At 39.6% G+C, this 27,855-nt stretch overlaps 1 protein-coding gene across 1 annotated transcript; it reads right to left on the minus strand.

Moving 5' to 3' along the window:
* Positions 1-11,903: 11,903 nt before the first annotated feature.
* Positions 11,904-26,050, minus strand: LOC128661048 (RNA-binding protein 12B). Its single transcript, XM_053715199.1, has 2 exons — positions 25,957-26,050; positions 11,904-14,086 (listed from the first exon to the last, which is right to left on the minus strand). The coding sequence occupies exon 2, from the start codon at positions 14,067-14,069 to the stop codon at positions 12,207-12,209; it is 1,863 nt and encodes a 620-aa protein (XP_053571174.1). The 5' UTR covers positions 14,070-14,086; positions 25,957-26,050; the 3' UTR covers positions 11,904-12,206.
* Between the last annotated feature and the right edge of the window lie 1,805 nt (positions 26,051-27,855).

The raw sequence follows: 27,855 nt of genomic DNA on the forward strand, positions 1-27,855 counted from the left end.
TCGATAATAAATCTTCCTAGAAACAGATTTACAAACCTGTAACATAGTATTAATCCCCGAGTCAGAGAAACCTAGGCGTTCAATTTCCTTACCTTCAAATTTAATGATTTGAAATCCTGATGGAAAAAAACGGACCTTAAGACAGAACGTCTGGCCTTAATGGAAGTGGCCAAGGTTGGCAACTGGACATCCGAACAAGATCCGCATACCAAAACCTGTGAGGCCATGCTAGAGCTACCAGCAACACAAACGATTGTTCCATGATGATTTTGGAGATCCTGGAAGAAGAACTAGGAGGCGGGAAAATATAAGCAGGTTGGTAACACCAAGGAACTGTTAACTCATCCAACGCTTCTGCATGAGGATCCCTGGACAGGTACCTGGTTAGTTTCTTGTTTAGATGGGAAGCCATGAGATCCATTTCTGGAAGACCCCACACCTGAACAATCTGGATGGAGCGACCACTCCCCTGGATGTAAAGTCTGATGGCTGAGATAATCTGCTTCCCAATTGCCTATACCTGGTATAAGAACCGCAGAAATTAGACAGGAGCTGGATTCCGCCCAAGCAAGTATCAAAGATACTTCTTTCATAGCTTGGGGACTGTGAGCCCCCCCCGATTGACACAGTTGTGATATTGTCCGTCTGAAAACAAATGAACGGTTCTCTCTTCAACAGAGGCCAAACCTGAAGAGCCCTGAAAATAGCATTGATTGGTAACCACGCCTATGGAGATTTCCAAACCACTCGTGCTGTCAGAGATCCCCAGGCAGCTCCCCAACCTGAAAGACTCATCTGTTGTGATCACAGTCCAGGTTGGACGAACAATAGAGGCCCCTTGAACTATACAATGGTGATCTAACCACCAAGTCAGAGAGTTGAACATTGGGATTTAAGGATATTAATTGTGATATCCTTGTATAATCCCTGCACCATTGGTTCAGCATACAAAGCTGGAGAGGTCTCATATAAAAACGAGCAAAGGGGAACACGTCCGATGCGGCAGTCATGAGACCTAAAACTTTCATGCAAATAGCCACTGAAGGGAATGATTGAGACTGAAGGTTTTGACAAGCTGAAACCATTTTCATTTGTCTCTTGTCTGTTAGAGACAGAGTCATGGACACTGAATCTATCTGGAAACCTAAAAAAGTGACCCTTGTCTGAGGAATCAAGGAACTTTTTGATAAATTGATCCTCCAACAATGTCTGTGAAGAAAAAACCCTAGTTGATTTGTGTGAGATTCTGCAGAATGTAAAGACTGAGCTAGTACCAAGATATCATCCAAATAAGGAAACACCGCAATACCCCGTTCTCTGATTACAGAGAGTAGGGCACGGAGAACCTTTGAAAAGATTCTTGGAGCTGTTGCTAGGCCAAATGGAAGAGCAACAAATTGGTAATGCTTGTCTAGAAAAGAGAATCTCAGAAACTGATAATGATCTGGATGAATTGGAATAAGAAGATATGCATCCTGCAAGTCTATTGTGGATATATAATGCCCTTGCTGAACAAAAGGCAGAATAGTCCTTATAGTCACCATTTTGAAAGTTGGCACTCTTACATAACTATTCAAAATTTTCAGATCCAGAACTGGTCTGAATTTTCTTTCTTTGGGACAATGAATAGATTTGAATAAAACCCAAGACCCTGTTCCTGAAACGGAACTGGTATGATTACCCCTGAAAGCTCCAGGTCTGAAACACACTTCAGAAAAGCCTGAGCCTTTACTGGATTTGCTGGGATGCGTGAGAGAAAACATCTTCTCATGGGTCTTACTCTGAATCCTATTCGGTACCCTTGAGAGACAATACTCTGAATCCAATGATTTTGGACAGAATGTGCCCCCTACCAGCTGAGCTGGAATGAGGGCCGCACCTTCATGCAGACTTGGGGGCTGGCTTTGGTTTCTTAAAAGGTATGGTTTACTCCAACTTGAAGGTTTCCAATTGGAACCAGATTCTGTTGATTTTGTTGAAAGGAACAAAAAAAAAAAAAAAACGGTTAGAAGTTTTAGATTTACCCTTAGGTCTTTTATCCTGAGGCAAGTTTCCCATCTAAAGTGTCTTTACAAGAAGTACTATATTCCATAGGAATAGTAGTACGTTTAGCAAGAGTAAAAACAGCCCCTTCAACTTTGGGGATCTTTTCCCAAAACTCCAATCTAACTGCTGGCAAAGAATACAATTTTTTTAAACCTAGAAGAAGGAATATAAGAAGTACCAGGCCTATTCCATTCCTTAGAAATCATACCAGAAATAGCACCAGGAACTGGAAAAACCTCTGGAGTAACCACAGGAGGTTTATAAACAAAATGTAAACGTTTACTAGTTTTAATATTAAGAGGACTAGTTTCCTCAATATCCAATTTAAATCAACACCTCTTAACAAGGAACAAATATACTCCATCCTATAGTATAAAAGGCCAAGTGTGTTTGTCCGAAGCAGTCATGCGCAGTAGAGACAGCACAGGACAAACACACCTGGCCTTACAGTCTACCTGATCTGCAGGAGAGAGAGAGCGCAAAAGAGAGGGGGGGGAAGAGCGCAAAAGAGAGGGGGGGAGAGATTGAAGAGAGGGGGGAGCGCGCAAAAGAGAGGGGGGGAGAGAAGAGAGGGGGGGGGGGGAGAGCAAAAACAGAATTTATGCTTACCTGATAAATTACTTTCTCCAACGGTGTGTCCGGTTCACGGCGTCATCCTTACTTGTGGGATATTCTCTTCCCCAACAGGAAATGGCAAAGAGTCCCAGCAAAGCTGGTCACATGATCCCTCCTAGGCTCCGCCCACCCCAGTCATTCGACCGACGGACAGGAGGAAATATATATAGGAGAAATCATATGATAATTCATCAGACCTGATTAAAAAAACCAGGGCGGGCCGTGGACCGGACACACCGTTGGAGAAAGTAATTTATCAGGTAAGCATAAATTCTGTTTTCTCCAACATTGGTGTGTCCGGTCCACGGCGTCATCCTTACTTGTGGGAACCAATACCAAAGCTTTAGGACACGGATGAAGGGAGGGAGCAAATCAGGTCACCTAAATGGAAGGCACCACGGCTTGCAAAACCTTTCTCCCAAAAATAACCTCCGAAGAAACAAAAGTATCAAATTTGTAAAATTTGGCAAAAGTGTGCAGTGAAGACCAAGTCGCTGCCTTACATATCTGGTCAACAGAAGCCTCGTTCTTGAAGGCCCATGTGGAAGCCACAGCCCTAGTGGAGTGAGCTGTGATTCTTTCAGGAGGCTGCCGTCCGGCAGTCTCATAAGCCAATCGGATAATGCTTTTAAGCCAAAAGGAAAGAGAGGTAGAAGTCGCTTTTAGACCTCTCCTTTTACCAGAATAAACAACAAACAAGGAAGATGTTTGTCTGAAATCTTTAGTAGCCTCTAAATAGAATTTTAGAGCACGGACAACGTCCAAATTGTGTAACAAACGCTCCTTCTTTGAAACTGGTTTCGGACACAAAGAAGGTACAACTATCTCCTGGTTAATATTTTTGTTAGAAACAACTTTAGGAAGAAAACCAGGCTTAGTACGCAAAACCACCTTATCTGCATGGAACACCAGATAAGGAGGAGAACACTGCAGAGCACATAACTCTGAAACTCTTCTAGCAGAAGAGATTGCAACCAAAAACAAAACTTTCCAAGATAGTAACTTAATATCTACGGAATGTAAGGGTTCAAACGGAACCCCTTGAAGAACTGAAAGAACTAGATTTAAACTCCAGGGAGGAGTCAAAGGTCTAAACAGGCTTGATCCTAACCAGAGCCTGAACAAATGCTTGAACATCTGGCATAGCTGCCAGTCGTTTGTGTAGTAAGACAGATAAAGCAGAGATCTGTCCCTTTAGAGAACTTGCAGATAATCCTTTCTCCAAACCTTCTTGTAGAAAGGATAGAATCTTAGGAATTTTTATCTTGTTCCATGGCAATCCTTTGGATTCACACCAACAGATTTATTTTTTCCATATTTTATGGTAAATTTTTCTAGTTACAGGCTTTCTAGCCTGAATCAGAGTATCTATTACAGAATCTGAAAACCCACGCTTTGATAAAATCAAGCGTTCAATCTCCAAGCCGTCAGTTGGAGGGAAACCAGATTCGGATGTTCGAATGGACCCTGAACAAGAAGGTCCTGTCTCAAAGGTAGCTTCCATGGTGGAGCCGATGACATATTCACCAGGTCTGCATACATAGTCCTGCGTGGCCACGCAGGAGCTATCAAGATCACCGAGGCCCTCTCCTGATTGATCCTGGCTACCAGCCTGGGAATGAGAGGAAACAATGGGAATACATAAGCTAGGTTGAAGGTCCAAGGTGCTACTAGTGCATCTACTAGAGTCGCCTTGGGATCCCTGGATCTGGACCCGTAGCAAGGAACCTTGAAGTTCTGACGAGACGCCATCAGATCCATGTCTGGAATGCCCCATAATTGAGTTATTTGGGCAAAGATTTCCAGATGGAGTTCCCACTCCCCCGGATGAAATGTCTGACGACTCAGAAAATCCGCTTCCCAATTTTCCACTCCTGGGATGTGGATCGCAGACAAGTGGCAGGAGTGATCCTCCGCCCATTGAATTATCTTGGTCACTTCTTTCATCGCCAGGGAACTCTTTGTTCCCCCTTGATGATTGATATAAGCAACAGTCATGTTGTCTGATTGGAACCTTATGAATTTGGCCTTTGCTAGTTGAGGCCAAGCTCTGTGAGCATTGAATATCGCTCTCAGTTCCAGAATGTTTATCGGGAGAAGAGACTCTTCCCGAGACTATAGACCCTGAGCTTTCAGGGATTCCCAGACCGCACCCCAGCCCACTAGACTGGCGTCGGTCATGACAATGACCCACTCTGGTCTGCGGAAGCTCATTCCCTGGGACAGATGGTCCAGGGTCAGCCACCAACGGAGTGAATCTCTGGTCTTTTGATCTACTTGAATCATTGGAGACAAGTCTGTATAATCCCCATTCCACTGTTTGAGCATGCACAGTTGTAATGGTCTTAGATGAATTTGTGCAAAAGGAACTATGTCCATTGTTGCAACCATCAATCCTATTACTTCCATGCACTGCGCTATGGAAGGACGAGGAACAGAATGAAGTACTTGACAAGAGCTTAGAAGTTTTGATTTTCTGACCTCTGTCAGAAAAATCCTCATTTCTAAGGAATCTATTATTGTTCCCAAGAAGGGAACTCTTGTTGACGGGGACAGAGAACTCTTTTCTTTGTTCACCTTCCATCCGTGAGATGTGAGAAAGGCTAGAACGATGTCCGTATGAGCCTTTGCCATTGACAGGGACGACGCTTGTATTAGAATGTCGTCCAAGTAAGGTACTACTGCAATGCCCCTTGGTCATAGAACCGCTAGAAGGGACCCTAGCACCTTTGTGAAAATCCTTGGAGCAGTGGCTAATCCGAATGGAAGAGCCACAAACTGGTAATGTTTGTCCAGAAAAGCGAACCTTAGGAACTGATGATGTTCCTTGTGGATAGGGATATGTAGGTACGCATCCTTTAGATCCACGGTAGTCATAAATTGACCTTCCTGGATGGTGGGTAGAATCGTTCGAATAGTTTCCATTTTGAACGATGGTATCCTGAGAAATTTGTTTAGGATCTTCAAATCCAGAATTGGTCTGAACATTCCCTCTTTTTTGGGAACTACGAACAGATTGGAATAAAATCCCATTCCTTGTTCCTTTATTGGAACTGGGTGTATCACTCCCATCTTTAACAGGTCTTCTACACAATGTAAGAATGCCTGTCTCTTTATTTGGTTTGAGGATAAGTGAGACTTGTGGAACCTTCCCCTTGGGGGTAGTTCCTTTTATTCCAGGAGATAACCTTGAGAAACTATTTCTAGCGCCCAAGGATCCTGAACATCTCTTGCCCAAGCCTGAGCAAAGAGAGAGAGTCTGCCCCCCACCAGATCCGGTCCCGGATCGAGGGCTACTCCTTCATGCTGTTTTGTTAGCAGTGGCAGGCTTCTTGGCCTGCTTACCCTTGTTCCAGCCTTGCATTGGTTTCCAGGCTGGTTTGGGTTGTGAGGCATTACCCTCTTGCTTAGAGGATGCAGAATTAGAGGCTGGTCCATTTGTGCGAAAGGGACGAAAATTAGGCTTATTTTTAGCCTTAAAAGACCTATCCTGTGGAAGGGCGTGGCCCTTTCCCCCAGTGATGTCTGAAATAATCTCTTTCAAATCAGGTCCAAATAAAGTTTTACCTTTGAAAGGAATGTTAAGCAATTTTGTCTTGGATGACACATCCGCTGACCAAGACTTTAGCCAAAGCGCTCTGCGCGCCACGATAGCAAACCCTGAATTTTTCGCCGCTAATTTTGCTAATTGCAAAGCGGCATCTAAAATAAAAGAGTTAGCCAACTTAAGTGCGTGAACTCTGTCCATAACCTCCTCATATGGAGTTTCTCTACTGAGCGACTTTTCTAGTTCCTCGAACCAGAACCACGCTGCCGTAGTGACAGGAACAATGCATGAAATTGGTTGTAGAAGGTAGCCTTGCTGTACAAAAATCTTTTTAAGCAAACCCTCCAATTTTTTTTCCATAGGATCTTTGAAAGCACAACTATCTTCGATAGGAATAGTAGTGCGTTTGTTTAGAGTAGAAACTGCCCCCTCGACCTTGGGGACTGTCTGCCATAAGTCCTTTCTGGGGTCGACCATAGGAAATAATTTCTTAAATATAGGGGGAGGAACAAAAAGGTATGCCGGGCTTTTCCCACTCTTTATTTACTATGTCCGCCACCCGCTTGGGTATAGGAAGAGCGTCGGGGGGCACCGGAACCTCTAGGAACCTGTCCATCTTGCATAATTTCTCTGGAATGACCAAATTGTCACAATCATCCAGAGTAGATAATACCTCCTTAAGCAGTGCGCGGAGATGTTCTAATTTAAATTTAAATGTCACAACATCAGGTTCAGCTTGATGAGAAATTTTTCCTGAATCTGAAATTTCTCCCTCAGACAAAACCTCCCTCATGGCCCCTTCAGATTGGTGTGAGGGTATGACAGAACAATTATCAGCGTCCTCTTGCTCTTCAGTGTTTAAAACAGAGCAATCGCGCTTTCTCTGATAAGTAGGCATTTTGGATAAAAGATTTGCTATGGAGTTATCCATTACAGCCGTTAATTGTTGCATGGTAATAAGTATTGGCGCACTAGATGTACTAGGGGCCTCCTGCATGGGCAAAACTGGTGTAGACACAGTAGGAGATTATGTAGTATCATGTTTACTCCCCTCATTTGAGGAATCATCTTGAGCAATATCATTTGTGGCAGTACTGTCCTTACTTTGTTTGGACGCTATGGCACAATTATCACATAAATTTAAATGGGGAGACACATTGGCTTTCATACATATAGAACATAGCTTATCTGAAGGTATAGACATGTTAAACAGGCTTAAACTTGTCAACAAAGCACAAAAAACGTTTTAAAATAAAACCGTTACTGTCTCTTTAAATTTCAAACAGAAAACACTTTATTACTGAATATGTGAAAAAGTATGAAGGAATTGTTCAAAAATTACCATAATACCAAAGTATTGCACACCAAATTTCAGAGCTTTAACCCTTAAAATAACGGAACCGGAGCCGTTTTTCAATTTAACCCCTATACAGTTCCATATACAGTCTTTGCTAAGACCCAACCAAGCCATGAGGGGAATACGATACCAAATGACGCCTTCTAAAAGCTTTTTCAGAGATTCTTAGATCCTCACACATGCATCTGCATGCCCTGCTCTCAAAAAACAACTGCGCATTAATGGCGCGAAAATGAGGCTCAGTCTATGACTAGAAAGGCCCCCTGACTGAAAAAGGTGTCCAATACAGTGCCTGCCGTTTTATAAACGTTCCCCAAGATTAGAAATGTCAATTGTTAGCCTAAATTTGAATAATATGCACAAATAAAGCAATCGATTTAGCCCATAAAAATGTCTACCAGTTTTTTAGCCCATAATAAGCCCTTTATTCTGTTTGTTTTTGACAAAGAAAATGGCTTACCGGTCCCCATGAGGGGAAATGACAGCCTTCCAGCATTACACAGTCTTGTTAGAAATATGGCTAGTCATACCTTAAGCAGAAAAGTCTCCTGTTTCCCCCAACTGAAGTTACTTCATCTCAACAGTCCTATGCGGAAACAGCAATCGATTTTAGTTACTGTCTGCTAAAATCATCTTCCTCTTACAAACAGAAATCTTCATCCTTTTCTGTTTCAGAGTAAATAGTACATACCAGCACTATTTTAAAATAACAAACACTTGATAGAAGAATAAAAACTACATTTAAACACCAAAAAACTCTTAACCATCTCCGTGGAGATGTTGCCTGTGCAACGGCAAAGAGAATGACTGGGGTGGGCGGAGCCTAGGAGGGATCATGTGACCAGCTTTGCTGGGACTCTTTGCCATTTCCTGTTGGGAAAGAGAATATCCCACAAGTAAGGATGACGCCGTGGACCGGACACACCAATGTTGGAGAAAGAGAGAGGGAGGGGAGAGAGCGCAAAAGAGAGGGAGGGGGGAGAGAGCGCAAAAGAGAGGGAGGGGGGAGAGAGCGCAAAAGAGAGGGAGGGGGGAGAGAGCGCAAAAGAGAGGGAGGGGGGAGAGAGCGCAAAAGAGAGGGAGGGGGGAGAGAGCGCAAAAGAGAGGGAGGGGGGAGAGAGCGCAAAAGAGAGGGAGGGGAGAGAGAGCGCAAAAGAGAGGGAGGGGAGAGAGAGCGCAAAAGAGAGGGAGGGGAGAGAGAGCGCAAAAGAGAGGGAGGGGAGAGAGAGCGCAAAAGAGAGGGAGGGGAGAGAGAGCGCAAAAGAGAGGGAGGGGAGAGAGAGCGCAAAAGAGAGGGAGGGGAGAGAGAGCGCAAAAGAGAGGGAGGGGAGAGAGCGCAAAAGAGAGGGAGGGGAGAGAGAGCGCAAAAGAGAGGGAGGGGAGAGAGAGCGCAAAAGAGAGGGAGGGGAGAGAGCGCAAAAGAGAGGGAGGGGAGAGAGCGCAAAAGAGAGGGAGGGGAGAGAGCGCAAAAGAGAGGGAGGGGAGAGAGCGCAAAAGAGAGGGAGGGGAGAGAGCGCAAAAGAGAGGGGGGGGAGAGAGCGCAAAAGAGAGGGGGGGAGAGAGAGCGCAAAAGAGAGGGGGGAGAGAGAGCGCAAAAGAGAGGGGGGAGAGAGAGCGCAAAAGAGAGGGGGGAGAGAGAGAGCAAAAGAGAGGGGGGAGAGAGAGCAAAAGAGAGGGGGGGGGAGAGAGAAAAAGAGAGGGGGGGGAGAGAGCGCAAAAGAGAGGGAGGGGAGAGAGCGCAAAAGAGAGGGAGGGGAGAGAGCGCAAAAGAGAGGGGGGAGAGAGAGCGCAAAAGAGAGGGGGGAGAGAGAGAGCAAAAGAGAGGGGGGAGAGAGAGCAAAAGAGAGGGGGGGGAGAGAGAAAAAGAGAGGGGGGGGGAGAGAGAAAAAGAGAGGGGGGAGAGAGAGAAAAAGAGGGGGGGGGAGAGAGCAAAAGAGAGGGGGGGGAGAGAGCAAAAGAGAGGGGGGGGAGAGAGAGCAAAAGAGAGGGGGGGGAGAGAGCAAAAGAGAGGGGGGAGAGAGAGCAAGAGGGGGGGAGAGAGAGCAAGAGGGGGGGAGAGAGCAAAAGAGAGGGGGGGGAGAGAGCAAAAGAGAGGGGGGGAGAGAGCGCAAAAGAGAGGGGGGGGGGGAGAGAGCAAAAGAGGGTGGGGGGGAGAGCAAAAGAGGGGGGGGAGAGAGCATGTTCAGTATGTTGTCGGTCATTTGAAATTTCATCAACTTAATGAGAAGTTTTAAAAGACCTTTTACGTTTTTTAGAAGGCGGGAGGCAGACAAAGCCTTCTGAATCGCATCAGCAATAAAATCTTTAAAAAGCAAAATTATCAATTTCCTTATATGGCAGTTTCAGGAATGGGAAAAAAATGCAAACAGCATAGCCCTCTGACATAGAAAAAGGCTAGAGGCATATAGGAATGGGGTTTTAAATAATGAAATTATTTGGCGGCAAGTATGACGCACAATGCAAACGGAAAAAATTTTTGGGCCAACATCCGGAAATGACACACTCGCGTCATTGAAGATGCAACCTTGTGCAAGGAATTGGGCGTCAGACGCCGGAAATGACAAACTTGCGTTATCTGACATACTTTCGCTCCAATGACGCAATAAACTTTGGCATTTAACGCCCTTGCAAGCCTAATTTTGCCCGTGAAATTTAATGAAAAAGCAGTTAAAATGAAAAAAAAAAAAAAAAAAAGACTATACTCCAGGTAATAAAAATATTTTCCTAAATATGTTTTTTTTCCCCAAATATTAAACTGATAGTCTGCAAAAGAAAATATACATAAACCTGACTCATGGCAAATATAAGTACAATACATATATTTAGAAATGTATATTAATGCATAAAGTGCCAAACCATAGCTGAGAGTGTCTTAAGTAATGAAAACATACTTACCAAAAGACACCCATCCACATATAGCAGATAGCCAAATCAGTACTGAAACGGTCGTCGGTAGAGGTAATGGAATATGAAAGTATATCGTTGATATGAATAAGGGAGGTAGGAGATGAATCTCTACAATCGATAACAGAAATCCTATTAAATAGATCTCCCGTGAGGAAAACCATTGCATTCAATAGGTGATACTCCCTTAACTTCCCTGACATTCACTGTACTCTTAGAGGAATTGGGCTTCAAAATGCTGAGAAGCGCATAACAACGTAGAAATCTTAGCACAAACTTACTTCACCACCACCATAGGAGGCAAAGTTTTTAAAAACGGAATTGTGAGTGTGGTGAGGGGTGTATTTATAGGCATTTTGATGTTTGGGAAACTTTGCCCCTCCTGGTAGGATTGTATATCCCATACGTCACTAGCTCATGGACTCTTGCCAATTACATAAAAAAAAAAAGTTCTCCCTCTGGGATGAGTGGAATGTTCTTATAGCAGCTATATGGCTAATGGATTTTTATTGGTTCTCATTCTCTTATAATTTAAAGATTTGTGGTGCGCCCTGTAACCCGCTGAAGAACATGAAAACAGATCTACAGTTGAGTAGTCATTTACTGAGCTATGTAAATCTATTAGGCATTACACATACTGTAAGTATTTCTATGCAGTGTCACTGTAGCTCATAATGTACTAAACTCTTCCAGTCACAATATTTGTATCACATAACCATTTGCTGTACTTAGCTTGTCTTTACAATCCAACACCGATGTGTCTCAAGTTCAGTTCCTTAATTTTCTTTTTCTAGTTTAATTAGACCCCATCCCCTTTACAATAATCAAACTTTTTTTGTATTACTCAAAAGTTATACACAAAAGCAGCTAAACTCAGCAGCATATTTTCCCTTCTGTCCGTTCTAACTGCAGGAATTCCATTTCCATTCCCCCCTTCTGGTTACCACAACATTTCATTAGGTTTTGCAGAGACCTGAGAACTGTGGTAACTGGGAAGGGGTGGAATTTCTGCAGTTAGAATGAAGGACAAAAGGGAAAATAAGCAGCTGCGTTTAGCTGCTTCTGTGTATATCTGCACCGTTTAACTTTGCACATAATACTGCACAAAGCACATTACACAGTTCGCTCCAGCAGGAGGGCTGTCTGTAAACACTAGTTAGGGAGTGTGGAAAAGTGCCTTGCTCTGTAGCTAGTGGGTATTACGGACGTATTCATATGCAGTGAGAGGACTACAAACTTTATCAGCATTTTTACGAGCTTTAGCAGCAAAATGGCTAATACATGTCAGTTACAAACTGTATCAGCTTTGAATGCTTTATTTAAATAGCCCATATTTTGGGGGGTTTATAATATCCATTTAATACAAAACTCCCACATTAATAAGAGGTTAGGATTCCACGCTTTTGTTTAAATGAATGCAGTGTACACTGAGCATATAAATCAAATTTTAATCCATGAACAGCAAACAGACAGGAATGACATAAGGCAAATTACTTACATGGTTTACAAGGTAGGGGAAAAAAAATAAGGAATGCACTGACCCTTTTATTTACAATTTGTTAATTGAGAACATTTCTCACAATCCACTGAAAGGTTCACATAACTACGTTACTGTAAAAAATAAAGCCACCCCAATGTTTGAAGCCATTCACAAAAAATTAATCATTCAGCCTAGTAATTTAAAAAACTCAAATGAGTTTTAATCCAAGTCTGAAAGATCACATTGAAATTTTTTTTTTATTGTATAAGCGTCAACCTAACTTTACTGTCACCAATAGGTTTATCTTGGAGTTCTCTAACAGCAGCCATTGCCTCCTCATGACTTTCGAGGCATACTGTGGCTTTTACCAAGGGACCTCTTTTCTTTGTTTGTATGATTCTAAAGATAACCGACTCTGGAATAACACGATAACCATAGAAAAAGTTTAATATATCTTCAGCCGTTGTAGATGGCTGCAAATTCTTTAGGTGAATTGTTGCAGGAGCTGATCGTCTGACAAAACTCTGGCTTGGAATTTCATCTCTGTATCTCATTCTGTATGCTTCATTGAATCTCCAAAAGAGCTCATCTTCCATAGAATCCCTATAGTATGGGCCTCTAGGGTCTAATGGAGGAAATCTGAAATCTTCAGAACGATACCATAAATCGGACAAAGAATGCCTGGCTTGATCTTGAAGATGTACGGATTCCAAAAGGTCATCTCTACGAGCAGGTGGAATTATTTGCTCTCTATAAGGGACAGGAGGGCAAATATTCAAATTAAAGGCAGTCTTTTCTTCCTCTGAAATACGCATCAGCAGTACTTCTGTACCCAAATACATCTGGTTGTTCAAGCGTTCCGCAGCAATAGCCTCTTCTTCAGATGGAAAGGTTACCAGAGCTTCTCCCAAACCCACTCCTTTATCATCATATAGCAGTACAATGTCCTCTTCAATCACTGGTAAGCCAGCAAAAAACTCCCAAACTTCTCTTTTATTTACATCAAAAGGAAGATTCCTTAAATATACATATCTTTTTATGCCAGAATGCTTAGGTGCATTTTTTTCTTCCTCAGAAATTGCTTCAGCTTCACTAGATTCTATTAAATCTAACATTGCTTTCCTGGCAATAGGAAGTATAAAAAGTGGACGATCAACTAAAACAATTCCATTTAAACCCAGACATTTCTCATATTGGCTCTCATTTTGAAGCATAACAAATCCCTCTTTACTATCTTCATTTTGTTTTTTATTAAGAAATTTGATTTGTGAATCTGACATCGCTGGATCACCCAAAATGTTTTTAATGTCATGTTTTTCCACAGAAGAATGTATATTTTTTAAATGTATGTAAAATTGTTTAACAGTTGAAAGTGATCCTGTGTTTAGTTTTTTTGGCGACACTTCTGGTTTTTCTAGGGATCGGGAACGTTTTTCTGAATAATTATGTTGATTAGGAGATCGAGCTCTTCCTTCGTGAATAGGATCATGCGTTTTATCTCTCAGTCCACCAGAATTGATCCACTTTTCTTCATTAGTTCTCCTTATGGAAATAAATCTAGGACCAATGTACTTCTTATTACGCAGCAATCCTGAATTGGCATCTTCAACACTGCCAAATTTAACAAGGCCATTTCCATTGAGAAGACCCTTTGAATTTTTTAAAAGAATAATATCCACTACATGGAGACCATGAAAAAACTTTCTGATGTCATCAGTTGTAACACTGTATGGAAGACCAACTAAAAATAAATACACACTTTCTTCCTCTTTGGATTGCTTTGTTTCTTTAACTGCATTTTTAGCTTTGGGTACTGGTTTTTTAACCTTTTCTAACCCAGGCCCTGGTCTTTTAGCACCAAACCAAATGTCAATAGTGTGCTCCATTTCTGCCTTGCTACTTAGGAAAATCTGAATAGCTGAATTTTTTATATCTCCTCCTGCTTGCCTGAGGGCAGTTTGAGCATCTTCAGGTGACTGAAATATAACAAAGGCCTCACCAAGTTGTCCACCAAGAATATGAACTCCTCCTTTAGGGATAGCCAACCCAGAAAAGAAACGACGAATATCACCAGAAGTACCAGCTTTAGGAAGCCCCTGTAGGCGTACGATTTGCTCCATCCTTAACAGAATGTCACCTGCAAAGAAATGTACATATAAGGATTTTGTTTATGTACTGCCTTTTAATCATCAAATATTATGTATTCAAAATTCTCCTTTTAGCTATATAGACAGACACTTTTTTTACATTAGCCAGTGTAAAATGCATTATTAGATTGGAGGGAAAAAAAAGGGGAAAGAAAAGTATTTTCTTAGGACCACTCAACGCAGTAGAATTACATAATTAACAAGTAAATAATAAAGAGATAATGCAATAACACTCTGAATTTGAAATACAGATTTTTTTTCTGACATTTTCAGGCCCTCCTGACAGACATCAGCCAATCAGACTAGTATACATATACCCTGTGAGCTTGTGCAAATGCTCAGTAGGATTCTTGTTCCCCAGAGAGTGTTTAAATAAAATAAAAATAGTGTGCAAAATTTGATAATGGAAGTAAATTGTAAAGTGTCTTAAAACTGCATGCTCTATCTGAATCATAAAAGTTTATTTTGACTTGAGTGTTTCTTTAACACAGAGTGTACTAGTGGAGTAGCAATTATTACCCCTGACTGGTAAATAACTGATTCAAATCGCAGGATTTGCACAGTAGATGGAAACTCATTTAAAGGGACACTCAATCAAAATTACACTTTCATGATTCAGATAGAGCATGCCATTTTAAACAACTTTCCAATTTACTTCCATTATCTAAATGTGCACAGTCTTTTTATATTTAAACTTTTTGAGTCACCAGCTCCTACTGAGCATGTGCAAGAATAAGTGTGTATGCATTTGTGAATGGCTGATGGCTGTCACATGGTATGTGTATGCATTTGTGATTGGCTGATGGCTGTCACATGGTACAGGGGGAGTGGAAAAAGACATAACTTAAAATTGTCAGAAAAAAAAATCTACTACTCATTTGAAGTTCAGATTTATGCTATTGCATTGACTTGTTATCTTTCATTTGTTGATTATGCAAATCTACTGTGTTGACTGGTCCTTTAAGTGTTGTCTTTTGTAAATTAATGTGTAGAAAATCAGTCTTTATTGATTTCAGTTTGCAGTACATTAACATTTTTTTCTTTATCTTTTTTACAAATATGCCCTTTGAAAAGCAGAGACAAGTCTCAATTATCATGTATAAGTAAATATATCTCATTTAGCAGATAAAACTACTAGAAATATTTATGTTTTCTCAACATAAGCTTTGTAATGGACACACCACCCGGCTGGTTTTAATGACCACTCAGCTAAAATTTAAGCTAAACTTAAAGGGACAGTCAACACCAGAATTATTGTTTAAAAAGATAGATAATCCCTTTTATTATCCATTCCCCAGTTTTGCAGGACTAACAGTTATAAACGTTTTACCTATAATTACCTGGTATCTATACCTCTGCAAAGTGACCTTTAATTTCAGATCTTTTGACAGACTTGCATTTTAGCCAATCAGTGCCGACTCCTAGGTAACTTCACATGCGTGAGCTCAATGTTATCTATATGATACACAAACTAACGCCCTCTAGTGGTGAAAAACTATCAAAATGCATTCAGATTAGAGGTAGCCTTAAAGGTTTAAGAAATTAGCATATAAGCCTACCTAGTTTTAGCTTTCAACTAACAATACCAAGAGAACGAATCAAAATTGGTGATAAAAGTAAAATGGAAAGTTGTTTAAAAATGACATGCCCTATTTGAATCTTGAAAGTTTATTTTGGACTTGACTTTCCCTTTAACCTCTTAAGGACCGGGGATTTCAGACAAACCAGATCATTTTATTTTTGCCATCACTCCATTTAAACAGAAAGCTTTTTTTTTTTTTTTTTTTTTTTTTAAAGTTACATATCAAAACTAATTTTTTTTGTAGCAAACCCAAAATATTGATCTAGGCCCATTTTGGTATATTTCATGCCACCATTTCACCGCCAAATGCGATCAAATTGTTAACATTTTCACAAACGTTTTGTATCTCACTGAAATTTACAAACTTGTGCAATAATGGCACAAATGGTTGTAAATGCTTCTCTGGGATCCCCTTTGTTCAGAAATAGCAGACATGGCTTTGCCATTGCTTTTTGGTAATTAGAAGGCCGTTTATTGCAGCTGTGCACCCCACTTATTCCCAGCAGGGAAGAGGTTAATCAGGTATCTTATAAGGTTAATTTTAGCTTTAGTGTAGAGATTACCCTCCCACCTGACACTTCCCATCCCCTGATCCCTACCTCATCTCTCTCAAACAGCTCTCGAACCCTCCCCATGGTCAACCCCATCTTAAAGGGACACTGAACCAAAAAAAAATTCTTTCGTGATTCAGATAGTGCATGACATTTTTAGCAACTTTCTAATTTACTCCTATTATCAATTTCTTTGTTCTCTTGCTATCTTTATTTGAAAAATACATCTAAGCTTTTTTCTTAGTTCAGTACACTGGACACCACTTTTTGATTGGTGGATGAATTTATCCACCAATCAGCAAGGACAACCTAGGTTGTTCACCAAAATGGGCCGGCATCTAAACTTAGTCTTGCATTTCAAATAAAGATACCAAGAGAATGAAGAAAATTTGATAATAGGAGTAAATTAGAAAGTTGCTAAAAATGTTATGCTTTAATTTACTCCCATTATCAAATTTTCTTCATTCTCTTGGTATCTTTATTTGAAATGCAAGACTAAGTTTAGATGCTGGTCCATTTTGGTGAACAACCAAAGTTGTCCTTGCCGATTGGTGGATAAATTCATCCACCAATCAAAAAGTGGTGTCCAGTGTACTGAACTAAGAAAAAAAGCTTAGATGTCTTTTTCAAATAAAGATAGCAAGAGAACGAAGAAAAATTGATAATAGGAGTAAATTAGAAAGTTGCTTAAAATTGCAATCTGAACCACGAAAGAAGAAAATTGGGTTCAGTGTCCCTTTAAGTACTGGCAGACAGTCTGCCAGTATGCAGTTTTACACCATTTTTTTTTAAATTTGTATTATTGTCCTTAGTGTAGGATTACCCCCTTACCTTCCCACCTCCACAATCCCACCCAAAAAGCTCTTTAACCCTCCCCCTTCTAACTAATTCCCACCATCTTAAAGGGACACTGAACCCAAATTTTTTCTTTCGTGATTCAGATATAACATGCAATTTTAAGCAACTTGGTTGTTCACCAAAAATGGGCCGGCATCTAAACATAGATTCTTGAATTTCAAATAAAGATACCAAGAGCATGAAGAAAATTTGATAATAGGAGTAAATTAGTAAGTTGCTCAAAATGTCCTGCTCTATCTGAATCACGAAAGAAACATTTTGGGTTCAGTGTCCCTTTAAGTATTGGCAGCTGTACCCAGTTTTCTCATTTAAATGTATTGTAATTAAAAAAAAAGTGTAGCTGGCCAACCCCCCCCCCCCCCCAATCCATGACCCTTTCCCTACCCTTTAAGTGTTCCCTCTACATATGATCTCCCTCTACCTCCTCTCTCTCCCTCCTTCCCCTCCCTGCTGCTCTCAGATAAAAAAAAAATTATGCAGCATTGCGGTCCCATTAAGGGGTTAACTAATATTTTTTCAATATTTGTTGCACAGATTATAATTAATTGGTTTAATTATTCAATTAACTTGTGCTTTGTTTGTATAGCTTGAGTAGCATTTAAATAACAGAAAGTGCTATAATATTGCAAAGTATTACACAGCCCCCACCAAGATGTGCAGAATTATGAAACATTAACTTAATAGTTCCTGTATTAAAAAAACAAAAACTACTTCCTTTCCCTTCCTTGACGTTCTTTTCTACTCCTGTTTTCCCCCCTAAAGTGAATGACAACCTGCTGTGATTAGACAGCGCGACCGATCAAGCCTTTTAACTGTGGCGAGCTCCCTTGTTGGGTCAAGCAGCCTTCAGCTTTACCCAGCGCGAGAGTGTGGTACATTTAGTTCAACAGCGTCATCTGGTGTGCTGTGAATAGACAGCGTGCCCATGATGTGCTTTTGGGGGAGCAGAAGAGGATGGCGAGGAAGTAAAGTTTTAGGGGGCTAAATCTTTAATATGTCATTTTATTACAGGTACCACTATGTTAATGCTACATAATTCTGCACATAGTGCACATGGGGTGGCACTTGTATGTGATATATAATATATGATTAAATATTATAACCCAAAAAGTTGCAAATTAGAAGTAAAACATGGAGTTGTGGCTTTCCAACTCCCAGGACATGTCAAGCACCCATGTATACTAATTAATTTACAAAACATTTTTATCTCATAGTAAAATTTAAACATGAGTTAACTATGCAAAACAGGACATAAGCTTAGGGTGACAACATATGCATTCATCAAACCATTCATCTTGCATAGTTCTTAAAAGGGACAATATAGTGTAATTTCTTTCTCCCCTTTAATGTGTTCCCAGTGATCTATTTTACCTGCTGGGGTGAATTAAATTGCTTACAAATAAGTTGTATCCTGTTGTATCCCAACCTATAGAAAAGCGATGTAAACAAGAAGACATTACACCTACTGGGTGGTGGGAGAGAGAAAATAAAAAATGGTTCATTTTCCATTGACCTCTGGAGGATTTTTTTTTTGTAATTACAGAGAGATAAGCTTATAAGGGCTCTCTCCCAGGAAGCAAGACCATTTAAATATGTTGTGATTTCACTTAGTCATTTTATGTACAAAAGTAAACCTAAATAATCCAATTCCCATACTCTGCAGCTGGTACAAGTAATTGTTAACACGTTATCGGGAAACCTTGTAATGCCTCTTTAAAGTGAATGTAAAGTCACGCAGCATGCTAAACACTGTCTAAAAATTGAAGTGAAAATAATGGCACTTTAATTCATGATTTTTTAAACAAATTTATGATTACCTATAATTTTTTAATTTATTTGGATCCGTTCGTCATTTCAAACCTCCGCCCGCCATCTTGGATTATTGATTGACATTGTAGGCTCGCTCTTGTCAACCAATAATCCAATCTACCCCGAGGGGACCAGACCCCTATCCTTTACGTCACACTACCGTAATAAGCTTGCATTTGAAAGAAGCGAGTAAAAAGAGCTCTTACGCGCGTTCACATTTTGCGCATGCGCCATTTCAATTATTAGTACTTCAAAATTATAATTATAAATATAATTATAATTCAATAATTATATCAAAATTGCAACAACGTAGGGACGATAAAACACGGCTGAACTGTATTGCACAATAGTATTCAGTGAATGTATTCACTGAATACTATGTTGCTAGTCATCGGCATCGGCTTGTAACGCATGCGCTCTGTATCTCAAAGCCGGGAGCGCGCATTGCCACTATGTGGGACCGCTGTATATGTTAGAGTGTAAAAAATAAGGAAGTTGCGGGTGGGAGGAGCATGTCACGAAAACGGAGAAAATTTGGTAATAAAAGCATAATATTTATTTTTCATTTTTTTAAAAAAATAAAGTGGCGGTTTAATTGAAAAACTAACAAGCTACATTGACGTACTTTCAATTATGAGAAAATTGACATTCACTTTAAGCAGTACATTATAAAAGGCTACATACAAAATAAAATGTTTAAAAAGAATTTAAAATTGTAATTTGTTGGTGTAAGAATATTGCAAATTTTTTTTTCCAAAGCCAATCTAGAAATACTCTACTCTAAAAAAAAAAAAAAAAAAAAGGTTTTCTGATATTTCACAAAGAAAATGCAGGGTTTTATGAAATTATTTGCTCTCTTTTTAAAATGATCAACATATAACATGAAACTTACTGAACCAATTGACTGACAGTTCTAACAGTTCACCTGTTCAAAAGTTGGAGCCATTATAAAAACTCCTGTACATACTAAAAGAAATGATTTGCTATCACATGCAATACTAGACAATTGTAATAACTTTCTCCAATATGTTACAGCATTGTATTATGTTTATTTATAATTTCATGGTTAATCCCTGAAAAGAACATGATCAGTAAATGGTTGCATATATAACTTCTGACATGCTTTCAGTAGCAACAATAAATTAACTTAAAGGGACAGTCTAGTCAAAATTAATCTTTCATGATTCAGATAGGGCATGCAATTTTAAACAACTTTACAATTTACTTCTATTATCTAATTTGCTCAATTCTTTAGATATCCTTTGTTGAATAAATAGCAATGCACATGTGTGAGCCAATCACACAAGGTCTCTATGTGCAGAAACCAATCAGCAGCTACTGAGCATATCTAGATATGCTTTTCAGCAAGTGATATCAAGAGAATGAAGCAAATTAGATAATAGAAGTAAATTAGAAAGTTGTTTAAAATTATATGTTCTTTCTAAATCACAAAACAAAAAAATTGGGTTTCATGTCCCTTTAAAGGGCCATGATACCCAAATGTTGAAACACTTGAAAGTGATGCAGCATAGCTGCAAAAAGCTGACTAGAAAATATCACCTGAACATCTCTATGTAAAAAAGTAAGATATTTTACCTCAAAAGTTTCTCAGTAGCCACATCCTACTATTGTAAAGGACTTCTAAGCAGCAAATCAGTATGTCTGCCCCGGGACAGGCAAAGGGGCAAGCTTTGTGCACTCATCTAATTCCCCTATTCAGTTTAAGGAAGTTTACTATGAAATCTCATGAGAGTTAAGTGAAATCTCATGAGATCACAGTAAAAGAGTTCATGACCTCAGCAGTGTTGATGCTGATTGGCTGCTGTTCATTTTTTCATATATTTTTTTTACCTGCAGCAGCTGAGTATAACTTTTCACACAGAACTTACTCTGCTGAGCTGAGGAAATTGTGAGGTAAAATATTTTCCTTTTTTTACATAGAGATGCTCAGGTGATATTTTCCGGTCAGCTTTTTACAGTTATACTGCATCACTTTCAGGTGATTTAGCATATGAGTATTATGTCCCTTTAAAAGGGACATGAAACCCAACATTTTTCTTTTATGATTGAGATGGAGCATGCATTTTGAAACAACTCAATTTTTTTTCTATTACCAAATTTCTCATTATATTCTTGGTATCTTTTGTTGAAAAGAAGAGACATAAGCTTAGGAGCACTATATGTCAGAACTATTTCCTGACATGTAGTGCTCCAGATCCCTACCTACGTATCTCTTCAACAAAGAATAACATGGGAACAAAGCAAATTTGATAATAGGAATAAATAGGAAGCTTTTTAAATAAATTGTATGATTGGTCTGAATCACAAAAGAAAATGATTGTGTTTTATATTTCTTTAAAGTGAAGGTAAACTTTGATGAATGAAAGCCTGTTTTTTAAAAATACTATTAAAAACAGGGGCACTTTTCAAAGAAAACGATCCATTGTATAACGATTTTTGAAAGCTATATGAAACTCATACTGCGATGGTACAGAGTACCTACCAAGCTGTCAAAGATGTTCACCGGCGCATCCCCAGAGTGCTAGAGAATGTGTGGGGGAGAGGGCTCTAATTCCCATGTTTGGTGGGCGTGCCCGAAGATCCGGGATCTATGGAGAGATGTTGAAACGCTTCTACACTATGAACTTGACTCTGATACTGACGCCAGGCCTGGCCCTTTTTCACATCCTTGATAAGACCTTGCCTAAATGTAGCAGGCAATTGGTGATATATGTTCTGGCGGCTACCAAGCTCTGTATTGCCAGAGCATGGAAACAGATTGCTCCACCTACAATCTCTGAGGTTTGCGAGGTAATTCAATATCTGGCCAACATGGAGAAATTTGCATATAGGTCGCTGGAGCGGATGGAGGACTACTTGGCAATATGGGAAGACTGGATTCAGATCCAATAATCCTAGACACTTCTATACGCTATTGCTTCTTTTCTCCAGGCAACTGAACCGGGAGACGTTACGTGCGGGTTGATATGATCAACCCCCCAATTAATCTTGTGTTTGTTCCCCCCCTCCCTTTTTTTTTTTCCTCTTTCCCCCACAACTCCATTGCTAACACTACTCTCTTTCCCCTGCTCCCTCTTTCCCTACCTGTCCCCCTTTTCCTGGACTTTCCTGACACCCCTCATGTGATGACCCCCCTACCCTCTTCCCTATGGCCTTTCCTTCCTACACAGCACCTTTGAATAGTTAGTGACGACCTAGACATTATTTTGCCATCTGAGAAGGGTAGTAATATTTGTCACCTAACATTTTTCACTAGATTTATACCCCGTTGCTTGAACCACTACTAAACCTGAAGATGCTTCTTAACAAATGCTAGGACATATATATATTGTTTAAAATGTTATTGGACGTTTACCACTTAAGTATTGTATCTGGATACCATATGTCAAACCTATGTAAGCACTGTGATGTCTTAGTGGAAAATGATTTTTCACTATGGTTGATTGATTGTATGCACTTTTGGTTCTCAATAAAAATATTTAAAATAAAAAAATAAAAAAAAAAATAAAAAACAGGAGAACTTTTATTCATCAAAGTTTAGAAAGCAGCCGTTTTGATTAAAAACTTATCTTTGTTTTTTGGGGGGTTTTTTTGCAGCCAGGGCAGCTTCCCCCATCCGGAGATCTTCTCTTCACACGTCATCAATGACTAATCCAGCTTCCTCCAATCACAACATGGCCTCAGGCAATGACTCCTCTTGGGGGGAAGTCGTGATTGGAGGAAGCCGGATTAGTCATTGATGACGTGTGAAGAGAGGATCTCCATGTGGGGGAAGCTGCTCTGGCTGTGAGAAAAAACAAAGGTAAGTTTTTAATCAAAACGGCTGCTTTCTAAACTTTGATGAATAAAAGTGCCCCTGTTTTTAATAGTATTTTTAAAAAACGGGCTTTCATTCATCAAAGTTCACCTTCACTTTAAGTTAAAAGCTGTTATTTAAACCTTAAAAGGGACAGTATACATCAATTTTCATACAACTGCATGTAATAGACACTACTATAAAGAATAAGATGCACGGATACGGACATAAAAATCCAGTATAAAACAGTTTAAAAACTTACTTAGAAGCTCTCGGTTTAGCTCTGTTGAAAAGGTAGCTGGAAAGCCCACTGTAAGTGGGAAATAAGACACCCCCCCTTCTTTTGCATATAAAAAAACCCTTTACACAAACAGGAGCAAGCTGGAGTAAGTATCTGATGCTATTCTCATAAAACATTGGGGGCTTGGTTAGGAGTCTGAAAATCAGAGCAATGTTATTTAAAAATAAGCAAAACTATACTTTAAAAAAAAAATATTAATGGGCTATATAAACAGGTCATCTACAAAACATTTATGCAAAGAAAAAAAGTGTATAATGTCCCTTTAATAGAATATTCTAAAAGCATAAAAAATGTTAATGACAAATTAAAGGAAACGTTTACCCATTTTTTTTCCTCCCCTTTAAATTATTTAGTGATCCATTTTACCTGCTGGAGTGTATTAAATGGTTTACAAGTAGCTCCTTTACCCATATTTCGGCATATGAAATAGCCGATTTAGCCTTTGGAATCCCAACCCACACTGAACGTTTCTATACTGGAGTCTAGGCTATTGACAGGCAATGTAAACACAGCCAGTAATAGAAATTACACTTACAGTGGGGTGCAGGATAGTTAAAGAGACATTAAACACTTTGAGATGGTAATATATAATGATAAATTGAATATATATGAAAAAGTCTGCAATACACTTTAATTTAGGGCTCGGCAGTGGGATTTGTATATAGATATATGGATACATGGAGAATAACTCAAAAAGTTAGGAGCCAGGGGTAAAATTCTAGGACCCAGTGGGAGCTAAATCCCACTGTCTGGCTCTTAAATATTCTTATTGACTCCTAATTTTGAAATAGATTTGTCAAGCACTGATTTATTTATTTTATCCACCTTTCCTGTAATTCCATTCTGAAATTGTCATCTTTTCAGTTCCTGTTAGAAATTGAAGTGCAGAACACCTATATTCCACACAGCCATTGGCTGCACACTCTAGTGACCTATTTGACCACAGCAGAGAAGGTAACCTAAGTTACAATATGGCAGCTTCCATTGTTTTATAGACACTACAATTTTACACTTAATTTGTCAAAATTTAAACTAATGAAACATTAAAAACTAAATTTTCATGTTACTCTCAGACTAATCTTGTCATTGAATGCGTCATTCTATCTTGCATTTGTTTAGTGTCACTATAAGTAATAACATGTTAATTTTCCAATGTTCTCTCTAAAGGGATTACAAACAGATAAAATATAAGGAAGCAATTGTGTGTACACAAAGTGATAACAATGAGATCAGATATTACCTGCAAGCTCAACCAATTTCAATAGGCTATGGTTTAAATGCACAAAACCAGCTAATTAATATACACAAATTCCCCTGAAAATGCAATGTTGTATACAAACTCTGCAGCTGGTATAACAAGACATTGGAAATACATTAAAGGGACACTAAACCCAAATTTTTTCTTTCACGATTCAGACAGAGCATGCAATTTTAAGCAACTTTCTAATTTACTCCAATTATCAAAATTTCTTCATTCTCTTGCTATCTTTGTTTAATAAGCAGGAATGTGATGCATAGGAGCCGGCCCATTTTTTATTGAGAACCTAGGTTATACTTGCTTATTGGTGGGTAAATGTAAGCCTCCAATAAGCAAGCACTATCCATGGTGCTGAACCTACAATGGGCTGGCTGCTAAGATTTACATTCCTGCTTTTAAAATAGTGTAAAGATAGCAAGAGACTGAAGAAAAATTGATAATACGAGTAAATTAGAAAGTTGCTTAAAATGTCATGCTCTATCTGAATCATGAAATAAATAATGTGGGTTCAGTGTCCCTTTAAGGGAAAAACAATTTTACAGTATTTTGTCCATTTAAAAAGAAATAGTAGAAAAATAGGGGTTAAACACATAGTAGAAGTACTGCGGGTTCTATGTGGAAATCAGCACAATCCTGCTGTTTGACGTGCTCATGATAGGATAAGCACTAATAGATCTCTGTGGATCTGATCATCTATTTGTTTAAAGGGACATGAAAGCCAATTTTTTTTCTTCATGATTTAGAAAGAGCATGTAATTTTAAACAACTTTCTAATTTACTTCTATTATCTAATTTGCTTCATTCTCTTGATATCACTTGCTGAAAAGCATATCTAGATATGCTCAGTAGCTGCTGATTGGCTGCTGCACCTAGAGGCCTTGTGTGATTGACTCACACATGTGCATTGCTATTTCTTCAACAAAGGATATCTAAAGAATTGAGCAAATTAGATAATAGAAGTAAATTGGAAAGTAGTTTAAAACTGCATGCCCTATCTGAATCATGAAAGTTTAATTTTGACTAGACTGTCCCTTTAACTCAGAGGTGCTAGATCACGTGTCTTAACATACATTTTTCATCTATAATGGCCCTTTAACTTTACAAAAATCTAAAACTCTTGCTCCACATAGAACACACGGGCACAAAAATCCGGAGATGCACCTGAACTACTACCAAAGCGATTTTACTACAGAAAGCAGTATGTGTATCCAAATACAGAAGGGAGATTCAGTTTATTATACAAATTCGTTAAAATATGCCCTTAAAATTGGATCTCTTTGATACAAGTTTGCAAAATATTAAATTACAACAATACTGTATATTAAAAAACGGGCATCTCCGTAAAAAGTCCTTCTGATAATTAAAATAGGGGGAACTGATCACTGCTCATTCAAACCTTACTATTCATAATTACCGCTGCTTTCTATACCAACCCTACACAAATATTTGCTACATCCTATCCAAGAAGTCTACGGTTTCCCTTAGCTATAAAGCGCGGAACCTAAATTCGAAGACAATTTTTTTTGTCTGCGAGAGACTGTTGCTAGACGCTCCCTGGGGCTTGGGCCTATGTACGTTTAACACTACCCAGATTTAACTCACTGACTACCGTATCTCTTCGCTACACATCAAACACCACCAAGTAAACCATAATAATAATACTGAGCTACAGACAAATACTTACTCCAAGTTAGTAAATAATGACCCAGAACCCGCCTTTTGCGAACCACGTTACTGCTGTTGTAAGATGGCGGCTGCAACTTCTTCCTTCAACTGACTGACCTCACTATTCGGCGTCATAGTAGGAGGAGCCAGCTATGGCTAAAGGACTAGGAGGGATTTCCGTTTTTGCGAATATATAAAATTGTTCCGTTTTTGCGAATATATTCATTCAATTGTATTCTATTTCCAGTTCCTAATAATACATGGTACAGAGGTTTGGTTAGGTAAGAGAATAACGCACACTTAGCAAGTGGCTTTTTGCACTAGCACTTATTCTAAAATAAATATATTGAAATATGCGGTGAAGCCCAGAGGCGTAACTATAACTAGAAGCCTCAGGGCCCCGGTGCAGGAATCCATGAAGCCCCCCACCCAACTTGCAATACATACATATATACAGATATAGACACAGATATACAGCCCCCAGACAGACAGCCACCATACACTAGCTACATGTTTATATCACACAGAACCTCTCTTTATGGTATATATTTACACCAAGTACTATTTAGTACAATTTCTAGTTTATTTATATAAAGTACATAGGTAAAGTAGTAATTAGGAGCAGCTAGTCACATGTAGTACAATATCTAGTTTTTAAGTCTGTACAGTGTAGTACAATAACATTTGTAGAGCTGCTCATTGGCTACTCTACACAACCTCTGCAGCTCTATTGATGGATAAGGAAACGCTCCTATATAACATTATACACACACACATGACTGTAATACTGTAAGGTAGACTACCATTACACACACACACACACACATGACTGTAATACTGTAAGGTAGACTATTTAAACCATTAAACCAATATATGAAGCAGTGAGCACAGTTATTTACAAACCATTACCTTTATTTGTCCTGCATTCTCATTAGCCAAGATGCCTATACATTCTGAACCCAAAACCACAAAACTAGCACTGTAATTTATGACAAAAGGAACAGTTTAAATTTAGTTAATATTGTACCAGTGGCGGATCCAGGGGGGGGGCAACGGGGCAATTGCCCCCCCCCCCGAGAATATAGTGAGAGAGGGCTTCCCTATTCCGCCTGCGCCGCAGATTGCGCAATATGGATGGCTTGCTACATTTCCCTATGAGGCGCAAGAGACAGCTGCCAGCGCCACCCAGTGGTGCTTAAGGCTCTTCACGGCAGTTACTGCTCTCCAGAGAGGCTGTTCTCTAAGGAGCCTCGAGCCAATCCGGTTTTGGATTCACACATCACGTGACTGTGAGTGTGTCGCTTTCTCTCATCTAGGTCTGGGCGGGAAGAGAGCTCAGCCGACAGTCGAGTCACGCGTGTGAGACTGTGAGGTGAGCCTGTGAGGATAGCTGCCTGTAGGGGAGAACTAGGAAAGAAGACAGGAGGACTGAGGACACAACTTAGTGGCGTGGACTGTGCTGAGCTGCATGCTTGGGCATAACTGACAGTGAGTGTAAGGTTTCTTATTTAATGGCATTTTCTGTGTTTTGCCATGTTGCACAGACTCATCCCCACCTAGTATATTCTGAATCTGTATCTGACCCTACAATAGGAGCGTGCGGCTACTATTCAATTTCTAACCCTAGCATTGTATTTTAGTGCTCCACATGCGTTCCCCATTATCTACTGTTGTGTGTGCACTGTGTGCAGGAAATAGGTTAGGAGGTCAGAGATGCGATACTTCAGATTAATGACCAAAAATTACGTGCTGTTGTTTGCACCTTTTCATTCTTTATTTCAGTTCAGTTTTGCCTTTTCTCTTGACTTCCTCCAATTGACTTTCTCTCTTCCCTCCCTCCCCTCCTCCTTTTTTCATTCTTGCGATTCTTTTTTCCCTCCTATACTGTGCTTCTCATTGCTTCTATCTTCCCATTCCA

This window comes from Bombina bombina, chromosome 5, assembly GCF_027579735.1.
Source record: "Bombina bombina isolate aBomBom1 chromosome 5, aBomBom1.pri, whole genome shotgun sequence".
In the NCBI taxonomy this organism is placed as follows: domain Eukaryota; kingdom Metazoa; phylum Chordata; class Amphibia; order Anura; family Bombinatoridae; genus Bombina; species Bombina bombina.

What these genes read in the sequence shown, in the direction of transcription:
- LOC128661048 (XM_053715199.1), bottom strand. Translation starts at nt 14,069, where the DNA reads ATGGAGCAAATCGTACGCCTACAGGGGCTTCCTAAAGCTGGTACTTCT.